This window comes from Vigna umbellata, chromosome 10 (genome assembly GCF_029865625.1).
Source record: "Vigna umbellata cultivar VRB3 chromosome 10, Vumbellata_1.0, whole genome shotgun sequence".
NCBI classification, from domain to species: Eukaryota; Viridiplantae; Streptophyta; class Magnoliopsida; order Fabales; family Fabaceae; genus Vigna; species Vigna umbellata.
Genome location: NC_142174.1, coordinates 9363380 through 9382841, shown reverse-complemented (window position 1 = coordinate 9382841; position 19462 = coordinate 9363380). Strand labels below are relative to the sequence as shown.

General features: G+C 30.6%; 1 protein-coding gene across 4 annotated transcripts; it reads left to right on the top strand.

Moving 5' to 3' along the window:
- The first annotated feature begins 5023 nt into the window (after positions 1–5023).
- Positions 5024–18240, top strand: REV1 (DNA-directed DNA polymerase). Of its 4 annotated transcripts, none has more exons than XM_088100591.1 (25): positions 5024–5308; positions 5439–5583; positions 5792–5907; positions 5994–6070; positions 6308–6819; positions 7266–7409; positions 7520–7652; positions 7747–7835; positions 7958–8008; positions 8089–8292; positions 8973–9092; positions 9546–9638; positions 10356–10415; positions 10510–10596; positions 10791–10874; positions 10993–11065; positions 12506–12574; positions 12813–12887; positions 13111–13401; positions 13486–13556; positions 13947–14539; positions 15172–15232; positions 15819–15979; positions 17306–17400; positions 17805–18240. In XM_088100591.1, exons 1-23 carry the CDS (start codon positions 5106–5108, stop codon positions 15864–15866), a joined length of 3399 nt encoding a protein of 1132 aa, XP_087956717.1. In that variant the 5' UTR covers positions 5024–5105; the 3' UTR covers positions 15867–15979; positions 17306–17400; positions 17805–18240. The 4 variants fall into 4 exon arrangements, with proteins under 4 accessions (XP_087956717.1, XP_087956716.1, XP_087956718.1 ...); XM_088100590.1 differs by having other exon boundaries at positions 17203–17400; XM_088100592.1 differs by having other exon boundaries at positions 15819–16021.
- Positions 18241–19462: the final 1222 nt, after the last annotated feature.

Sequence of the window (19462 nt, the reverse complement as noted above, 5' to 3'; positions counted from 1 at the left end):
ATTCTCATATTCTTCAAAATGTTTTTTTTTAATTTAAAACATATTAAATAAATTTTAGCATTATTGTATAGACCAATTTGAACACTTCAGTCGCACTCCTAACTTTAAATAGTTAATATTATTCTTTAAAATTGATTCCCCTGAAATCTTTTTAATGCATATGATAGTGTAAAACCATGATTTACGATAGTTTTGACATAAGCTATAGTAAAATTAAAAGTCATAACAACCTCACATTGTCTATGATGCTCCATCTAATTTCTTAGTGCATGTTTGATTTATTAACATTCAACAAAAAATTAGTTGGAGAGTTGACTTGAGATACTTTTAGGTTTTGTTCTTTTGAGTGGATATGAGGAAGTGGATTTGAACATAAATTTTTTTGTCGTTTATTTAAGTGAATTTGGATGTAAATGAGAGTGAATTTGGAAATAATTTTTTTTAATTTGTCACGTCAATACAATTCTATACTAATTCTCACAAATTTTATTTCCAAATTCACTCTCATTTACCTCCAAATTCACGACAAAAAATTTATAAGACCTTAAGAATTTACAATGCTAATTCAAATCCATTAGTTTTTAATACTTTTCTTCTTTTTAACGTTTTTTTATCATCCGATTTTTCTGTATCGATAAAATTAGTCATTGATGTTATGTTAAATGTGAGTTGAATTCATTGTCTTTTTCTTTCTTTTCCAATTGTATCACCAATCAATCTTTTTTTTTTCAAAATTATCCTCAAAAACATATTTTTTTTTCACATAAAATTTATATCACAAATGAATTTCAATTTGTGTTTTAGCTTGCTATGATTATTTGGGACTAGAAAGATGTAAGCACAAAGAGTATGAATGAAAATTTTGTAGTGATTTTTTTCTTTACTTTCTTCATTGAATTAGTTGTTAGGATTGTTCCACTATTGGTCTTCTTTTAGCATCTCCAAAATTTCTTTCCTAGTCTCTGAAGTGCGGGAAAAGTTCAAATTACTCATGCATTTGAAAAAATTTGGATTGCATTGTGAAATACAATTTGAAATTTAAAAATATATTATAAATTACATAATTTAAAGTTTTTACTTTTTTATAGTATATTCATCCGGTTAATTATTAACCAAACAATTAACTCTTTATAAAGAGAATCTATCCAAATACTGCAAAAATCAAATTAAATTAAAAACATTAACTCCAAAATTATCTTATTTGAAAATTAAATCATGATTAATTATGTTTAAATTGTAATTAAATCAACCATAATAAAAAATTCGTGTTTATAAATAGCAAAGAAATAGATTACACATTATATATATATATATATATATATATATATATATATATATATATATATATATATATATATATATATATATATATATATATAGTCTTTACAATATGAATAAAAATGACTTTACATCTAAAGACATTCGAGAAGTATTGCAATAAATTTTACTGAATTAAAGAATGACCACTCCGACCCCTTAAAAGAGAAGATTTTATCTTACAATCCAAAAATTTTTTATTACGCAATTAACTATGAAAAAAACAATTTAAAATACATTAACTTATAATTGTATGATCCATTAATGCATTTCTTTGTCATGCAGTGAAAAATATGTTTTCATATCGCATAATCTAAAAATATATTTTTCATTATATAATCTAAATGGCACAATTCAATATACATTTTATGATTGTATACAATCTACAATTTTATAATATATTTTTAGATATGAGGTAATTAATAATATATTCACAAATTATATTATATAAATGGATAAAAATATATTTCAGATTATATAATATAAAATATATTTATGAAGTTTGCAATAAAAAAAGTGTAAAACATGAATTTTTTTGATTTTTTAACATTTCCTTGGAAGTTTAAAAAGAAACATGGGATAGAAGAAGAAATAAATAGTCAAACTAATTCATTAACTTGACTTAGCAGGTTTTAACAAGTAGTATATATTTAAAACTAAGGAAACATACTGTCAAATAAAAAGACAAAAATTCAGTTAAAATTATTAATTATAAGTTCAGTTAACAATTATTAATTATAAATTCAGTTAACAAATTCTGTTAACACTTAATAGTTATTTATTTAATTATATGGAAAAATAAGAGTGGTCACATAATTTCTCTTATTTAAAGTCGGTGTCTATTGTCTCTTGTCACATACACAAATGAAATATATCTACATTGCAGTTCTTCTGTGTCTTATGGATCTTTCTCCAATGTCCTCTCTTTTCCATCTCATATTCCGAAGGTATTTTGATTCTTTGCTCAAACTCTTTTTGTTTTCATCATAAAACTGGGTTTGATGTGAGATTATTTGAAATTCGTAGGAGAGGCTCTTTATGCTTTCAGCGGAAGGCTTTCTGATCCCAAAGACATTCTTGTATTTGGTTTCATATCACCTGCGACTCCAACGACAATGTCTTTCGCCTCTAACATTCATCTTCTTTCTAAACATTCTTTTCTTTTGCTTTCTTCATCACTTCATTCCTAATCACTTATTTCTATGTTTTTTTCAATTTCAGAGATTTAGCCAGTTATAATTTCACTGGAACTTTGGGTTAAAAACATTAAATACTGATTTTCTCCTATTCTTTTATCATTTTTCAAAAAGACTCTGATTCGATTATGAAATTTTTCATTGCAGGAAGCTCTACGGAAATAACTTAAGTGGCAAGATTTTTCAAGAATTTGGTAAACATCTTTTTAAAACCTTGCAGCTTGTAAAATTCTTTTTCTTTAGTTTTTTTCTTATGCTTTATTTTGGCATCTTTATCTTTATGTTGAGACTTTGAAATGGACAAATCCGAAATCAATTATTTTTTTTATAAATCTTTTGTCAAAATATGAACTATTTTTTTAAAAAACACATTAATTTATCATATGTTCTTTAATTGTATAACTTATAAATGCATTTCTTTGTTATACAGTGAAAAATATGTCCTTTCATCAATATATTTCAGATTCAAAATATGTTTTCATATTGCATAATCTATGAATATATTTTTCATTATATAATCTTAAATGGCACAATTCAATATATATTTTATGATTATACAATCTACAATTTTATAATATATTTTTAGATATGAGGTAATTAATAATATATTTACAAATTATATTATATAAATGGATCAAAAATATATTTAAGATTATATAATATAAAATATATTTATGAAGTTTGCAATTAAAAAAAGTTTAAAACATGAAAAAAAAATTGTTTTTTAACATTCCCTTGAAAGTATAGAAAGAAACTAACAAATAAATAGTCAAACTAATTCATTAACTTGACTTTATTAGGTTTTAACAAGTAGTATATATTTAAAACTAAGGAAGCATACTGTCAAATAAAAAAGACAAAAATTCAGTTAACAATTATTAATTATAAGTTTAGTTAACAATTATTAATTATAAATTCAGTTAACAATTATTAATTATAAATTCAGTTTACAATTATTAATTGTAAATTCTGTTAACAATTATTAATTATAAATTCAGTTATCAATTAATAGTTACTTATTTAATTATATGGAAAATAAGAGTGGTCACATAATTTCTCTTATTTAAAGTTGGTGTCTATTATCTCTCGTCACATACAGTAATTGAAGATCTTTATGTTGCAGTTGTTATGTCTCTTTCTCCAATGGTCTCTCTCTTCCTTTTCAAACTTTGAAGGTACTTTGATTATCGGTTTAAACTCTTTTTGTTTTCACCATAAACTGGGTTTGATGTAAGGTTATTTGAAATTCGTAGGTTTGTGCTTTCAGAGCAGAAGGCTTTCTGATCCCAACGACATTCTTGTATTTGGTTTCATGTCACCTGCGACTCCAATGATAATGTCATTAGCCTCTAACATTCATCTTCTTTTTAAACATTCTTTTTCTTTTGCTTTCTTCATCACTTCATTCCTAATCACTTATTTCTATGTTTTTTCAATTTCAGAGATTTGGCCATTTATAATTTTACTGGAACTTTGGGTATGAAAATATTAAGTACTGATTTTCTCCTATTCTTCTAATGTTTTCCATAAAGACTCTGATTCCATTATGAAAATTTTCATTTCAGGAAGCTCTACGGAAATAACTTAAATGACAAGATTTCTCAAGAACTTGGTAAACATCTTTTTAAAATCTCGCAGTCTTGTAAAATTTCCTTTCTTTAGTTTTTTTTTTCTCATGCTTTATTTTGGCATCCTTTTCTTCGTGTTGAGACTTTGAAATGGAAAAATCCGAAATCATTTTTTTTTTCAATTTTTGTCAAAATATCAACTAATTTGAAACCTCAGTTGTGTTGTGCAGTAATGTTTCTAATAATCACTTATCAAACCCATTGCTCAATCGTTCTTGATTGGAAGGTATGTTAATTTTGCAATTCTTGACAAAAATTAGATAACCGTATTTGATATGCGTGGATAAGATAATAATTAATTCAAATAAAGAAGGTTTTAAGAATAAAACTCGTTAATATTTGTAAGAAAAAGACTGATCGGTACTAAATTAGTAAAAGATGCAAAAAAAACTTATCCTCCCTTAAAATAACTAATTCTCCCTCTTTACTTATTTATCCATTCTACACCACATTGCTTAAAAATGTCATTCAAAACAATCTTCATTAATGATAAAGTATCTTGTTTTATTACAATAGCCATTCAATCTTGAATTCATAACTCGGTTCAATACTGCCCAAAATCCCAATATTATTATTATTTTTTTTAATTTGAAGCTGGGGAGTACTTAGGTTTCTTGCTGCTGATAGATTATCATATTTTTATTTAGAAGAAAAATACAACATTTTATTTTTTTTAAATTATCCTAAAATATAAAAAAAAAATTCTCGTCGTGAAATTTATTCAAAAAAATTAACTTGGTTAATAAAACATAAATTCATAATTTTTATATACTTTTTTCTCCGTATTCATCTTATAGATATAAGAAAATTTAAAATTTATTTATTATTTTTATTTTATTTATTTATTTATTGGTTGCTTCTCCTACAAACCATAACGCCGATTCGAAAAATCCTGAAAGCGGCAACCACCTCGCTGAGTAACTCTGCTTTCTCCTTTCATTTCACAGTCACTCTCTGTGTCAGAATGAGTTTAGACTCGTCTCGATCAGCTAATTCTAAACGAAGTTTCTCTAATTCTATATCTTCCAACCGCTCCAACGACAGCACTAAAAAGAACAGCAAAAGAAAGAAGACAATTACCAACCAGAAAACCCTAGGCGCTGCCTGGGGCTCAAATTCAAGTTCTCGCGCTTCCTCAAGAAATTCCGCCTTCTCCGGTTTCGCCAGGTTTTTGTTTTGTTTTCTTTTAATATTATTATCAATTCTTATTTTATCTAATTTTAAGAACGAAAGAGGATGTCAATTTCATACTTGGTCTTTAGCCTCAATTTGTTAATTCACTCTGGAGTAAATGCAGTTATATGACAGAGAAGAATCGGAAACTACACAACCAATTTGACGCCGAGGCGTCCGCGTCGTCTTTAAGTGGCTCTACTTCAGCGAAGCCTATTTTCAGTGGAGTTTCAATTTTTGTTGATGGTTTCACAGTTCCTTCCAGCCAGGTTATTTTGTTTTTCATTTGTCATTTTGTTGATTCTGTGTATCTCTTCCCGATTCTTGAATGTGTGAATGGCCGGAAAGTATCACAATTGTATGAAGTTGCCGTCTCTTGGCTTAGGGATCAATTGTGTCAAGAAATTGTAATTTTCAGTTAGATTTAATTGTAAAAATCCAAATGACTACTTACCGTCAGTTACAAACGTGTTTCAGGAACTGCGGAGCTACATGCTCAAGAATGGTGGAAGATTCGAGAATTATTTCTCTAGACACCGTGTAACACATATTATATGCAGTAATCTGCCTGATAGTAAAGTTAAGAATCTCAGGTTTGGTTTCATGCCCTTCTTTAAATTTTAGGTTTTGAGTCCTCTTCTGAATTAATTTAATTTAATCATTGGATATTTCAATACAGAGCCTTCAGTGCAGGTTTGCCAGTAGTGAAACCCACTTGGATTTTAGATTCTGTTGCTGCTAATAGACTTTTGAGCTGTAAGTTTTTTTATTTCTCTTCCAGTTGTATTAGTTTCATTTTCTTACATCACATTTAATTTTTTGTATTATGAGAGGAAGAGAAGGACCATGGGAGCAATAACTTCTACATGTTTTAATATCTGATCCTGCCTTTTATTTAATTATTATTTAATTCTTTTTTTTCCTGGCTGTATCAATACATGATAATATTATATCTGGTTTTCCAATCATGTGATTTAAAATTTTCTTTGATAGGGGTACCTTACCAGCTGGACCAACTAGCTAATAAGCAATCAAAGCTGTCAGCCTTCTTCACATTGAAAAGTAGTAAAATGTCGGAGGATGCTTTAACAAATTCCCTACATCAAGTAGTATTAGATGTTGAAGATTCATCTATGAGGGTTGGTCAAACAGATTCTGAAGATAGAAACTTATCCAAAGTTGGTGAAATGAGTGAACATATTGGACAAATCAGTACCGCATTTGATGACATTGAGAATAGTAATGCAATTATGACGGAAGAGCCAACTAGTGTTAGAGTTAAGTTTGACGAAGAGCAAGCAGCCAGAAGCAATGCTGATAGGAAAGATGAGAGCAATGTCAAAAGTGAACTTGGACCCACTCATCAAGCACCTTCTACATCATTTAGTTCTCACTGCTCAGATGAGCAGAATGCACGAGAATTTCCAAGTTCTTCAGGCACTAAGCCTTTTAAACAGTGTCATTCAACTTTTGCAGACCCTAATTTCGTGGAAAATTATTTTAAGGTAGTGAAGTTTGAATATACAAGAATTTTGAATTTTCATATTGCTTGGTGCCTGAAATGGTGACTTTCTTGTTGATGGCCCACTTTATTTTCTTTTAATGTGGCTGTTATGGTAGCAATCTGATTTTTTTTTTGTACTATTCTGCCAAATATACTGGAAATTAAACATTGAAGTCAATGATAATTGTTTCTTGCATTTAAACATATCATCACTTGAACTTCAATAGATAAGGTGGATGAAGTGAATACTCCTGTGCATTATATTTTGTGTTTGCTGGATCTGTAAAAAAGTAAACAAAGATAGAAAAACAAGCAACTGATCACATGGGACAGGGGTATTACCTTCTTATAAGTATGTAAACCGATATATGTCATGTAATTTATTGTGCCATGTAATCATATGGTTATTGTTATTGCAATATCGTGACAGAAGTTTGCTTTATGCAGAGCTCACGACTACACTTTATAGGAACTTGGCGAAATCGGTATCGAAAGCGTTTTTCTGCCTTGTCTTCTGGGTTTAAGAATAAAAATTCTAATATTAGTGCCTCTAATACTTCTCCTAATTCAGTTATTATCCATGTTGACATGGTAAGATTTAAATACAAGGATGTTCAGAAAAATTATTGCTGTCAACTAATTTTCCTTTTCAAATTTTGGTTAGGTTTGCCATTTAACTCTATACCTATATGCTGCCCCAGGACTGTTTTTTTGTTTCAGTTGTTATCCGGAACCACCCTGAATTGTTGGATCAGCCTGTAGCTGTATGTCATTCAAATAATTCAAACGGAACTGCTGAGATTTCTTCTGCTAACTACCCAGCTCGTAGTCATGGTTGGTAATGTGCCAAGTTATATATGATAGCATGGCTCAGTAAGCTATGTTATAACTTTTTTGGGTGTAACTTCTTCTTTTGATCATGTGCTAGGTATCAGGGCAGGTATGTTTGTTCGAGATGCCAAGGCTCTTTGTCCCCAACTTGTTATCTTTCCTTACAACTTTGAAGCTTATGAGGAAGTAAGAATTAGTAGGGTGTCTGTAACTGGAAGCAGAGTGTCAGAATATTTTATGTGTCATAATTTCTTTGTATCTTTTTTCCTTTTACGAAATTTTACAAATGTGTTTTTGACATTTTGCAGGTAGCTGATCAATTTTATAGTATATTGCATCAGCATTGCAACAAAGTGCAGGTCTTATGATTTGACATTGTTCAAGTGCATAAAGTTTTCTGTTGAGTCGTCCTTAATGCTTTAATGGCTACTTGATGCAGGCTGTAAGCTGTGATGAAGCATTTTTAGATGTCACAGATTCAGAGGTTGAAGATCCCAAACTTTTAGCTTCTTCTATTAGAGAAGAGATCTATAAGACCACCGGATGCACAGCTAGTGCTGGTATAGCTGGAAATATGCTTATGGCTCGTATTGCTACTAGAACTGCAAAACCAAATGGTCAATATCACATAACTACAGAAAAGGTATCCTTTGGGTTTTCTTTTATTCAGAATTTTGTCGTTTTCTTAATTTTCAATTTTTATTTGTGGGATAATGAAGGTATGATGCAAATCATATTACAATTTCCACACCCTCTTTCTTTATAATTAATGTTCTATTTTTTTTTGTGTGGTCATAGTAGTGTTTTTTTTTGAGTTTTATGCTGTAAACTTATGTTTATCTTTGGATATTTACAAATTCAAATATCAATGCCAATTGTTGCTCTTGTTATTTTATTTTGGATTTTGAAAGTGTGGATTTTCTGTATTTTAAATAAATTTCAATGAGAACTTACAGAGTAGTGCCATGCTAGACGTGGATTATACTACTCTAGACCTTGAAGCTTTGGATTTTCCTCAAAGGTGCTAATTTTAGGTTTGACCTGTATTTTGGATGCATTGAAATTGACAATTTACACTTCACCAGAAAATGTGTACGGTGATTTATATTGCAATTTTCAACTTTTATTGTCTGGTTTTGACCATTTTAAAGATCAACTTATTAAAAAAAATGAGACACTGATTGATCATGTCAGGTGTGATTTTAGCTGCTGTAGTTCACTCCTACTTATATTTTGTGCAGCTTATGCATTTTGATATTATAGGTTACGAGTGGAATGTTTCAATGTGCTACCTTGTTCATTTAGTCAGTTTTGCCTTTCCAGGTTGAAGATCATTTATGCCAACTCCCAATTAATTCACTTCCAGGAATAGGGCATGTTTTGCAGGAGAAATTGAAGAAACAAAATATTTACACTTGTGGACAATTGCGAATTATTTCCAAGGTTTTACTATTCATTCGCTTTCTCAATTTATAGGTTCTTCTGATTTTCCTTCTATTGTATTATAAAAGTTGTTGTTCCTTGACTTTCTTCCAAAGGTCTTTCAATGTGTTCCTAGTGTTCCTCCTCTGCTTTTAGACATTTATATTTTCCCTTGAGTTGGGGAAGGAGAGGGTTTGACTCATGAATTTAGAATCCTTACTAAAAGAGAATAGAACCTTGGGAAAAAAATATTATTGACTTGTTTAAAGTTTGGCTTAAATTTGAGGAAATAATCTTAAAGAACTAGTCCGAATTTTATTCAAGTATTTAATCCTTAGCACAAATTTGTTATGTTTTTATTTGGTTCATTTACTTGGACACTCTGTTGTCGTCATGTTCCACCTTCTTTTTTGACCAGTACTTGAAAAACATTTGTAATAATTGTAGTATACCCTTATTTCTCTGAATTTGCAGGCCTCACTGCAGAGGGACTATGGTATAAAAACAGGAGAAATGCTGTGGAATTATAGCAGAGGAATTGATAACCGGTTAGTTGGGAACTTTCAGGTAGGGAATATTTATCTAAAATCCAGACTTTGTTTCTTCTCATTTTGATTTGACATGGTTTAGAATACTTTAGATATGTGTATATATGTACACTGTATGCGTGAGAGAGAGGCAAAGATAGAGTGATGTATATGATTCTGTCTACCACATTGTGCTTGTTGATTATTTTATTTTTCCTTTCCTTTTACACTGCCAATTTGTTATATAATGATATGTAACTTGTGTGAGTGTGCACATGTTGCTTTTTTCTCTTTTCTTCCATCTTAAATTGTTCCACTTTGTTGTATACTGGTATAATGTATGCATGTGTTACTTTACTTTTTCCTTCTTTCTCTATATGAATCCACACTTGAATGTTGTTTTCTTTTTCCTTCCATTTTACACTGCCATTTTTTTTCTGTAATAATATCTTTTTTTTTATTCCAGTCCTTGTCTAAGGATGGGCTAACTAAGTGTAATAGTGAACAATGGCTGAAGTTTATAAATTGTCAGTTTAATACACATAATAAAACCATAATCAGTTATTGTAAATTTCAAAATGATTGATTGTGCCAGTGCTATGCCCCAAAACATTATGTGAAATAATTGTTCCTATGGCTGGTGGTTTCACATTTTACTTTGAATTTTCTAACTCAAATGTGTTGTGGCACCTTTTCTTCCTGTGATTATTATTCGTTCCTGATAAACTTGTTTAAGATGACATCCACATTTCTGCAGGAAAGCAAGACGGTTGGTGCTGATGTAAATTGGGGAGTGAGATTCAAAGATATAAAAGATGTTAGTATTTTCTTACACTCTGTCATATATCTATATTTCTAAACCTTACTGTATCAAAAAATCATTCAAAATGCTGACATAAAAGTTATTCCAGTGTGAACACTTTCTAATAAGTCTTTGCAAGGAGGTCTCATTACGATTGCAGTGTTGTGAAGTGCAGGGGCGCACTTTCACTCTGAAGGTGCTGGTTTACTTTCAGTTTTAAAAGTTTTGTTTTTTAGATTATTCAGAAATCAGCTTTCTGTTTTAGCTGGCAAGCTTCTTTTCATGTCGTGTTAAATTTTTGAAATTCGTGTATTACTATCTATCATAATGTTTCTTATATCTTCTAAGTCTACAAAATTATTTGTAAATATTCTTGTAAATATGCTTTAGATCAAAAAGAGAAGGAAAGGCGCTGGTGAACCTGCAAAGTTTATGGGCTGTGGGGACTGTGAAAATCTGAGTCACTCTGTAACGGTAAATATTGAAAAATAACAAGTGTTAATCTGTATATTAAACTGTCATATTTTATTTATACAAGTGTTTTATTAATTGTTTTAAGGTCCAATTTTTGTGTTTGATTTTCTCATCATAGGTTCCTCTTGCTACTGATAACGTGGAAATACTCCAAAGAATTGTAAAGCAGCTGTTTGGATGTTTTAACATAGGTATCATAACTCAGACCTGCTTATTCTTTTAATGTATGCCAGGCTTGGCAAACCTTATTTCTTGCTCAATATATTTTTCTTCTCTTTTCAATGTTCTGTCATGAAACATTAAAAAATAAAAGTATTTTCTATTAGCTGATGCGAACATACATGTTTTCTGCCATTTTAATGAATGTAAAACTAAGTATGGAATCTATTGGTTTATATCTAGATGTGTGAATCATTTACTGCATTTGCTTTTGTTAATAATTGATATAGACTCTGTCCGGTTAAAAGGAGGGGAGACGAGAGAAAATAAATTAATTTTTATATATTCTCACAAAAGAGAAATAAAACCATTATAAGTATTCAATTCAAGGCTAATTTAGTCATGACAACTTAAAAAAATTTCAAGTACTAAGGCAAAAACGAGAAAGGGGGATTTGATCCGCTTGCCTCTTTGAAATCATTGAATCAAACTAGTTATTGAAGAAACACCAACTTCATTAGGGGATTGGGTGAGGTTAGAAATATGGATCATTTGATCTCGTCAGCCCATCTCCTTTTTGTCAAATGCTCTCTCCTGAAATATTCTTATTTGTTCTACTACTACCTAATAGAGTTAAAAAAAGAATAATACTATGTCAATAAAATATAGAATGAGATATTGTACCATAGATGTGGAGTTACAAGGTTAGACTTGAAAAGTACACTAAAAAATAATTGAGGATGGGTTTCTTAGTGTTTGGGTGCTTATCAATATTTTTATATTTTTGTTAATTCACAATAGCAGGTACAACAGATATATAGAGGTTGTCCTGGCTTTTCAGAAATTCCCTAGGTTCCATTTTTCTCAGTCGCATTCATCTCTTGATTTATGACTTGAATCCTGATATAAAAGCTGTGTATTAACAAGGGAATCCTAATACAATGAGCATCCTTCTCTTAATTTAAGTTTTTAGGAGAGCTTACATTATCAAGTTCCTAGGATTAATACTTTCCACTTACATTCTTAATTAAATTAAAATGCCATTTAAAGTTATAGTTGGCCAGTGCTTACCCATGATTCAAGTTCAAAGTGCTAGTTTTCCTAGAGGGTTGTGATACTTATGTAAAGTCATTATTTTAGGTGCATTGTTAATGATTGACCCGAGTAAGTATTGGTCATGGGTTTAAACTGAAAGTTCGTTAGACACTTAGGTGAATGGCCTTGGTCATGGGTTTAAACTGAAAGTTCGTTAGACACTTAGGTGAATGGCGTTGGGCCGCAGACAGTGTATCATATTCTAAAATAAATGCTTGCATGGTGAAGGTGGTTGGTGATTGTGTCTTTGGACCTCATTTTAATTATGATGGTATTTTCTTCCTGTTCATGTTATTTAGTGTTTCAGCCTTGATTTGTGTAAGGGAATCCACATATGTTCATGTTCGTCTTGTCTTTTTTGTTTTAATTTCATGTAGATGTCAAGGAGATTCGAGGTATTGGCTTGCAAGTTTCCAGACTTGAAAGTGCAGAAGCTTCTAAACGAGGTATCTGTATTATTTAAAGTAAATCTTAACTAGTTGTGTTGGAATAACATATTATTTGGTTGTGGACATAATTAAACTTATCTGGAATGCCTGTTGCTGAGATCTGCAACTTCTTCATCTATCAGTCCTTTTATTTAGTATTGTAGAATCTTTTCACTTTTTTTCTTCGTTTTGAGCTTTTCTTTTCTTATTTTATGTAATTTCTATATAATTGTATAGTGTTATTTATTTCATGAAGGTACAACAAAATATACTTTGAAATCATGGCTCACTTCTGCATCTGCTGGTGTTGGAAATCAGACATATCCTATAGGTAATGGCACCCCCTATGTGTTCACGCTTAAATTTCCTCATCTAGTGGGATAAGGCTTTTGTTGTTGTTGTATTCTATGGGTGATGGACAATTTAACACAGGGGATACTTGTTATTGTTTGGATATTTTTTTCTTACACATAAATTTTCATTTTTTTGTTCATTTTGACGTTTTATGAATGATGGAATTAATACAAAAACTTTTGTCGTTTCTCTTTCTTCAGGTAATGACAAGCACAGCAGGGATAACACTTCCAGTCCTGCGTTTGTAAATCTGCTAGAGTCTTCAGTGGAAATGGACAATAAAATACCAGCCAATGAGGCTAGTATTGACCCAATTTCAACACCTCCCCCCTTATGTAACCTTGACATTGAAGTTATAAGGAATCTTCCCCCGGATGTATTTTCAGAATTAAATGAAATTTACAGAGGGAAGTTAGTTGATTATATTGCTAACTGGAAAAACACAAGTGAGAGCTCTAGCCTTTCAGGAAACTCATTTTTTGAGCAAAAAGGTGAGCTTTTTCTGTTTCATTCGTGCAAGCTATATACTCTACTCAAACTTGCCACCCATGCTTTCAATTTGTTTTTGTTGGCAGCAATAAACAATGAAGAGGAACTTTCCTATTCTGAACCGCTTCCTCGAGGCAATTTATCATCAAAAAACAAGGTAAATAATTTTCCTTATTTTATTATGTCTTATCTCACCTTGGATGACATCTTAGAACTGGATTCATATTTTGTTTCAATTTTTTTTCTTATTTGATTTCGATAAAGATTCTTAACTGATAGCATAAATAGGGTTAGGGCTTTGAATCTTGTATCACATTGTAAATTGTAACACACAAGAGATATTATTTATTATTCATATTCTCTCATTTTCACTTCATGTACAGTTAAATCTGTATGCTTTCCACTTCATGTACAGTTAATCAAATTATATGGTTGAATTGACCAGTCTTCCTTGAATTGAAAGAAATATTTACACTTTTATTTGTATCTATTGCTCTGTTTTTCTGAAAGTGTTTTATTTGGTAACATATGTCATGTTTACTAATAGGCAAAGCAGTATGTGTCGAGCACTAGTGAAGGCGAAACTATACCATATTCAGTCCGTGGACCCAATTTCAAGTTTACACACCATTCTAGTTTTGAAAACAATGATTTATTTCCTTCTTCTTTGAGTCAAGTTGATGGTTCAGTGTTTCAACAATTGCCTGAGGATTTTAAAGCTGACATTGTTGAGCAGCTTCCTGCACACAGGAAGCCAGATATTTGCTCCAATGTTGTGATCCCTCCTCTTGAAAATCATTCGTTGTCAGTAGGCGTTGAAATTTCTGATAATTCTCCTATATGTATTTATAATAATGACAGTCTATGGGTTGGAAATCCTCCAAATTGGGTTGGGAAGTTCGAAGGTAGCAGTTGCTTAATTTTAAAGAAACTTGCAGAAATGTATTTAAGATCAGGATTGGCAAACACATTGTCTTCAGTTTTGCACCAAATTATATCTGAATTCTATGAACTAAATCTGGCCCAGCAGTTTTCTGATGAAACTGTTGACGTTATGTGTGAGCTACTGAGGCAGTATATCAAAGTGAAGATTGAAAGAGATATTGAAGAGATTTATATATGTTTCCGACTTCTGAAAAGGTATGTTTATGTTGGAAGTTAGCATGGCACCCTTGTGTTTATTATTGTTTTCGTACATAATCATGTGCTTTTATCCTTATTCTTCCCACATCTTTCTATTCAATTTTTTTGTTAGATTTAGTCCGTCAGTTTTAATGGAGATTTTGCTAAACTAAAATAGAGGCTGGAATGGATTAAAAAAGGCTAGTTAATTCTGTGTCTGTACCGTCAACCCATCTTTTGGTAAATTCCACTTATCCTGTGAAGTCAGGTGAGATTGGAGTTTCGGTAAATTCCTGAGAATTCTGTTATATTTTGAATTTGATTAACGACAATTACATTCTTATTGAGCTAGGAGAAAATATTTTATTACTAGACGATACTGTAATCGTTATGAGTATGGTACTGCAATGTATTAGAGATCTTTGTTATCATTATTCTAGGAGGGGTAGAGTTCACTGTATGCTCATGTACTGTTTTTAAATTCAATCAATTCAACAAAGATCTTTTTCCTCTCATATATCTAACCCTTTTCAAGTATAACTATTAAAAAAATGCGAAAGCTGTGGTAATATTTCAAAGTCATTTTACTTACTAGATTTTATAGATTATTTTTGTGACAGTCTGTGGAGTAAAACATGATTTGTTTTCAGGTTTGCGGCCAAGTCCCAATTTTTCCTACAAGTATATGATAGTGTATATCCTTACCTTCAGGTATTCCTTCAGCCTACTTTCTCTTTTATCATCATCTGTTGTTTATCAATCAAACAACATTTTTAAAATGGGGGTAAATGCAGGCATGGCACAGGGTTGTATGTGGACTAGTTCGTACTTAACAAAACATAACTTGTGGGACCTAGTATTTGTTAGTCCTAGTTAAAATCTTTTAAATACTGAAATTGCAATTTCCAAGTGTGTTTCCTTATAAAATAATGAAATTTATTTGGCTGGTCAACTGAACATAAAACATTACAAAGAGAATGATAAACTCCTAAGTAACACTACAAAGAAAGAAATGAATCAAGAGAAATCAATTGAATGAACCTAATTCCACAAAATATTTGTTAGGAATAGGTCATGTGCTTTACACCAAATGAAGGCCAAATGTCTAATCTTATTCCAAATTACGTTATGTGCCAAAGAGTTGTGCGTAGAAAGAGAGTTTTATAAATGGGTTGAAACACATGGTTTATTATGCCATTTTATATTAATAAGGAGTTTTTGTAGTTAAAACACGGTTTTCAGCATATCCTTCTTTTTTTTATTCTATTAATACAGTATTCTGGTTCAAATTTTGTAGGCTGCTGTTGATGACAATTATGGAGGGACTTTACTTTTACCATCATAGTAGCAACTTATTTACCTTGCTACGGTAAACTTGAGAAAAAATGGTATATCTGTATAAGCCTATGAGGTCAGATCCAATTCAAAAGCTGTTATTCACGGCTGATGTGCTGCAGAGTATGTCCGACTTTAATGTGATACCTAAACATTTTCTTCCGCGTATGTGCTTATTTTAATGAATCTTGCATTTCTAGTCAGTTAATTGATAAATTTGAAATTTTATGTTCCATTGCCTGCCTTTTACTATTTGTTCAACATGTATGAATTGTTGTTTTGTCATTCATTAATTTTATTGGACCTTTTTGTGATGTTGAACTTCAAATATCGAACTTTTCATTAATATTAGTAATAAGACATTTATTATATGTCTGTGACTGTGCAATATGGCTTGTAATTCTCCTTTGCTGTTTATTTAGTATTTTAATCCCTTGTCTTGTCTTATATAGTATCTCCGGTCTTGGTTATTGATCATAATATAGATGCAATGTATATTTCATTAATTACTTAGTTAAATAAAAACTGATGGCATTACCACATTTGTTTGTTATTCTGTTTCTAGAGATATTTATAAGTTTATGCCTGTGTTTAACACTGCTGAATGAGGTCATCATGTGATCCATGTAGACCATTGCATGTAGGGAGTTATTCGAATTGCACAACAGTACAATAATTTTCCATACCATTTTTTGTATTTATAAGCAACATGTATTTCCATTTGCAGTATGTTAACTTTTCTCTTTAATCATTTCTTTTTGTGAAATGAATGGTTGCTTCTGAAAAAACTAGTGTGTTCTCTTCCCAGAGAGTTCTCGCATATGGTCTTAAAATTTAAGTTTGAACTTAACCCCCAATCTAATTATGGGTGAGGGTTGTTTGTTTCATAGTTATGTACATTATTACCTGGGTACCATCTCTAATCAATGTGGGATCCCAAATTATTGGTTTGGTGCACGGATAATATAAGATGGGTTACCCAATAACAGATTTAGTATATGACCTGACATGATAGAATTTAAATTTTAAGTTTTAACTCAAACCCAAAAAGCTAGCCCATAGGATGATGGTTTCCCCTTATATACATTATCATGGCACTATCTCTGGTCAATATAGGACTTGGATTTTTCCAAAAACACTCACAAAGTTAGAGCTGTACATTACAACTACTTAGATTTTACTTGATTTGAATGTCCATTTATCCTAAGTTGTTGGTTTTACTGGTTTTAATGACCAGACATTTTACTTTCTTTTTTAGTTTATCCTTATTTGCTAGCTGATGCTCCTGATATTGTATCATTAGATTTATTCTAGCATCATGAAAATCATAATTCTTTGTAATGCAGTCTCCTTTCCTCCACTTCCCAACTCTTACAATAGCAGAATTGAGGTTTTTCTTGTGACTGGACAACACTTTCAAAACTGTTGAATCAGAAATTATTGTTGCAGTGGCAGCTGGGAAGGGTAGATTTAGTCATTTTGGAGAACCGTCTTATAAAATCAATACAGAAGCTGCTGGTATAATTTGCTACTAGAAAAAAGAGGTAATTTTTTACAACAATCTGTGTACGTAATTTGGTTTGGTGTGGTATATGGATTTGTTAATCTTTAGTCTGCCTAATAAACATGTGTAGGAGGCAGAGATAATTCATGTAGCTGGGTTTTTTCTGGTACAGTATTCTATGGATGCACTCATGTTTTACAATTATGTTTGAAGTTGTGCAGTTATCCCTCTCCCATATAACTTGGGATTTATGACCTGCTGTCACTGAACATGAAATTGAAAATATTAGTGAGTCTTGGTTCACTTAGGTTATGTGAATTTTGATAGATGTGTAAATGCTGAAGGATCAGACTGTTGTACAGGTGTCCAGTACAGAAATATCATTTTTATATATTAATCATCAATAGTTTTTAACAGATTTGGGTTATCTTCGGATATGGACAGGGTGTCACGCTGAAATTGAAGACTGTATCTCAGTCTCCTTAAAAAGGCACTTTCTGCAAGTAAAGGCATATGGGTGATTGGGTACCATACTTTTTGCTGTTACACGTAACTTGAAGGCAACCACTGGGTAAAAACACCAAATCCCAGACTCCTCTCGGAAGAGTAGTTTTCTTGCCACCGATCTTTCGGATTGGACTGAGATGGAAGGAAGAGTCTCGAGGGTGAAAAGGAAAAGGTAAAGAGAGAAAATAGTATGTAATAGATGTGACGTGACGTGATGTAATGGTAAGAGAGGAAGATAGGGCTATGATCTGTGAACAGTTATTATTTTTTTATATGATCTGTGAACAGTCTTATTATTTTTTTATATGATCTGTAACCACTTATGACTGTTTATATTAAACTTTTATGGAATAATTTATTTAATTTTTTTAAATAGTTTATTTTATTATTAAAAAAGGGTGGCAAACTATATTTTTCTTTCTATAATATTCTATTGAATAGTGGTGTTTATCAGGTTGGAAGCAGCGTGAAGCGGAGAAGTTTGATCCAACCCAATTCATTCTTCTAAGAGCGGCTGTTTAACTGTTGGTAGTAAAATATACGAATTTGCTTATTAGTTTTTTGCTTGAAAGAATTGTTTATGTGAAGCTGATTGAGAGATTGTTGACTTTTGAAACACGCATGCGTCTCTCTTATGGTTTAACTAACTCATATAAGACTTTTTAACTGAAAAGTCACTATGTTATTCACAACATTGAGAAAACGTTTAATTACTAACCAACCACTTTCTAATATAAAATTTACTAGTATATCATCAAATATTCCTAATGTTTCCATGATTTATTCAAAATCTACAGATTTTGTTAATTTTTAAAACTATTTATCTAAAACAAGAAAAAAAATCTAATCAGAACTGTTTCATCTTAAATGGGTGTTCAGTTTCTTATTTTGGTCACAACTTTTTTCTGTTTCTTGATTTTATGAAGCTTCAAATCACTATTTCAAATTCTTATAAAATATGTAAATTTTCATTTTTTGTACTTTAAATATTTTTTATTTTCATCCTTCTAAAACATTAAATGACTATTAATTATTAATACTCATCTTATTACTGCTTTTGGAGATGTTGAGTATTATATGTCGATTTTATTTATTAAATACTATTAATTATTAATACTTGTTAAATTACTGCTTTTATTTTCACAACTTTTGTTTTCTTTTTGAAGTATTATATGTCGGTTTTATATCACGATACTTTTATGTATTACTTGAAATGATGATTTGACATTTATTTTAATGCATAATTTATTAAATACCATCATACAATATTAGAAATTAAAATATAGTATTTTTTAATTTTATAAAAAAGGGAAAAATAGAATCAAAATTTAATCATTTAAATTATAAACATATTTAATAAAATTTTGTTGAATGTAACTTAATTAAAAAGTAGAGTAGAATTCTAGTATAAACCGGCATCAGCTTCTCAATAAAAAAAATAATAATGAATTTACGTAGTCGCCTGACTTTTTAATATGATTGATGCCTACTTTTTCTGACATTATAGGTAAAAGTGAGATACGCGAGTTAAGCTTGTTTGTGTTTGACTTTAACAGTAGTTGGAATTATTAAAATAAAAAGGTGAAGAATAATAG

Bases quoted from the DNA above. Each gene is read 5' to 3' on its own strand.
- REV1 (XM_088100591.1), top strand. From the start codon at position 5,106: ATGAGTTTAGACTCGTCTCGATCAGCTAATTCTAAACGAAGTTTCTCT. The intron at 7,836-7,957 runs GTAAGAATTAGT...GACATTTTGCAG, and splicing joins ACTTTGAAGCTTATGAGGAA to GTAGCTGATCAATTTTATAG. The intron at 10,416-10,509 runs GTTAGTATTTTC...AAGTTATTCCAG, and splicing joins GATTCAAAGATATAAAAGAT to TGTGAACACTTTCTAATAAG.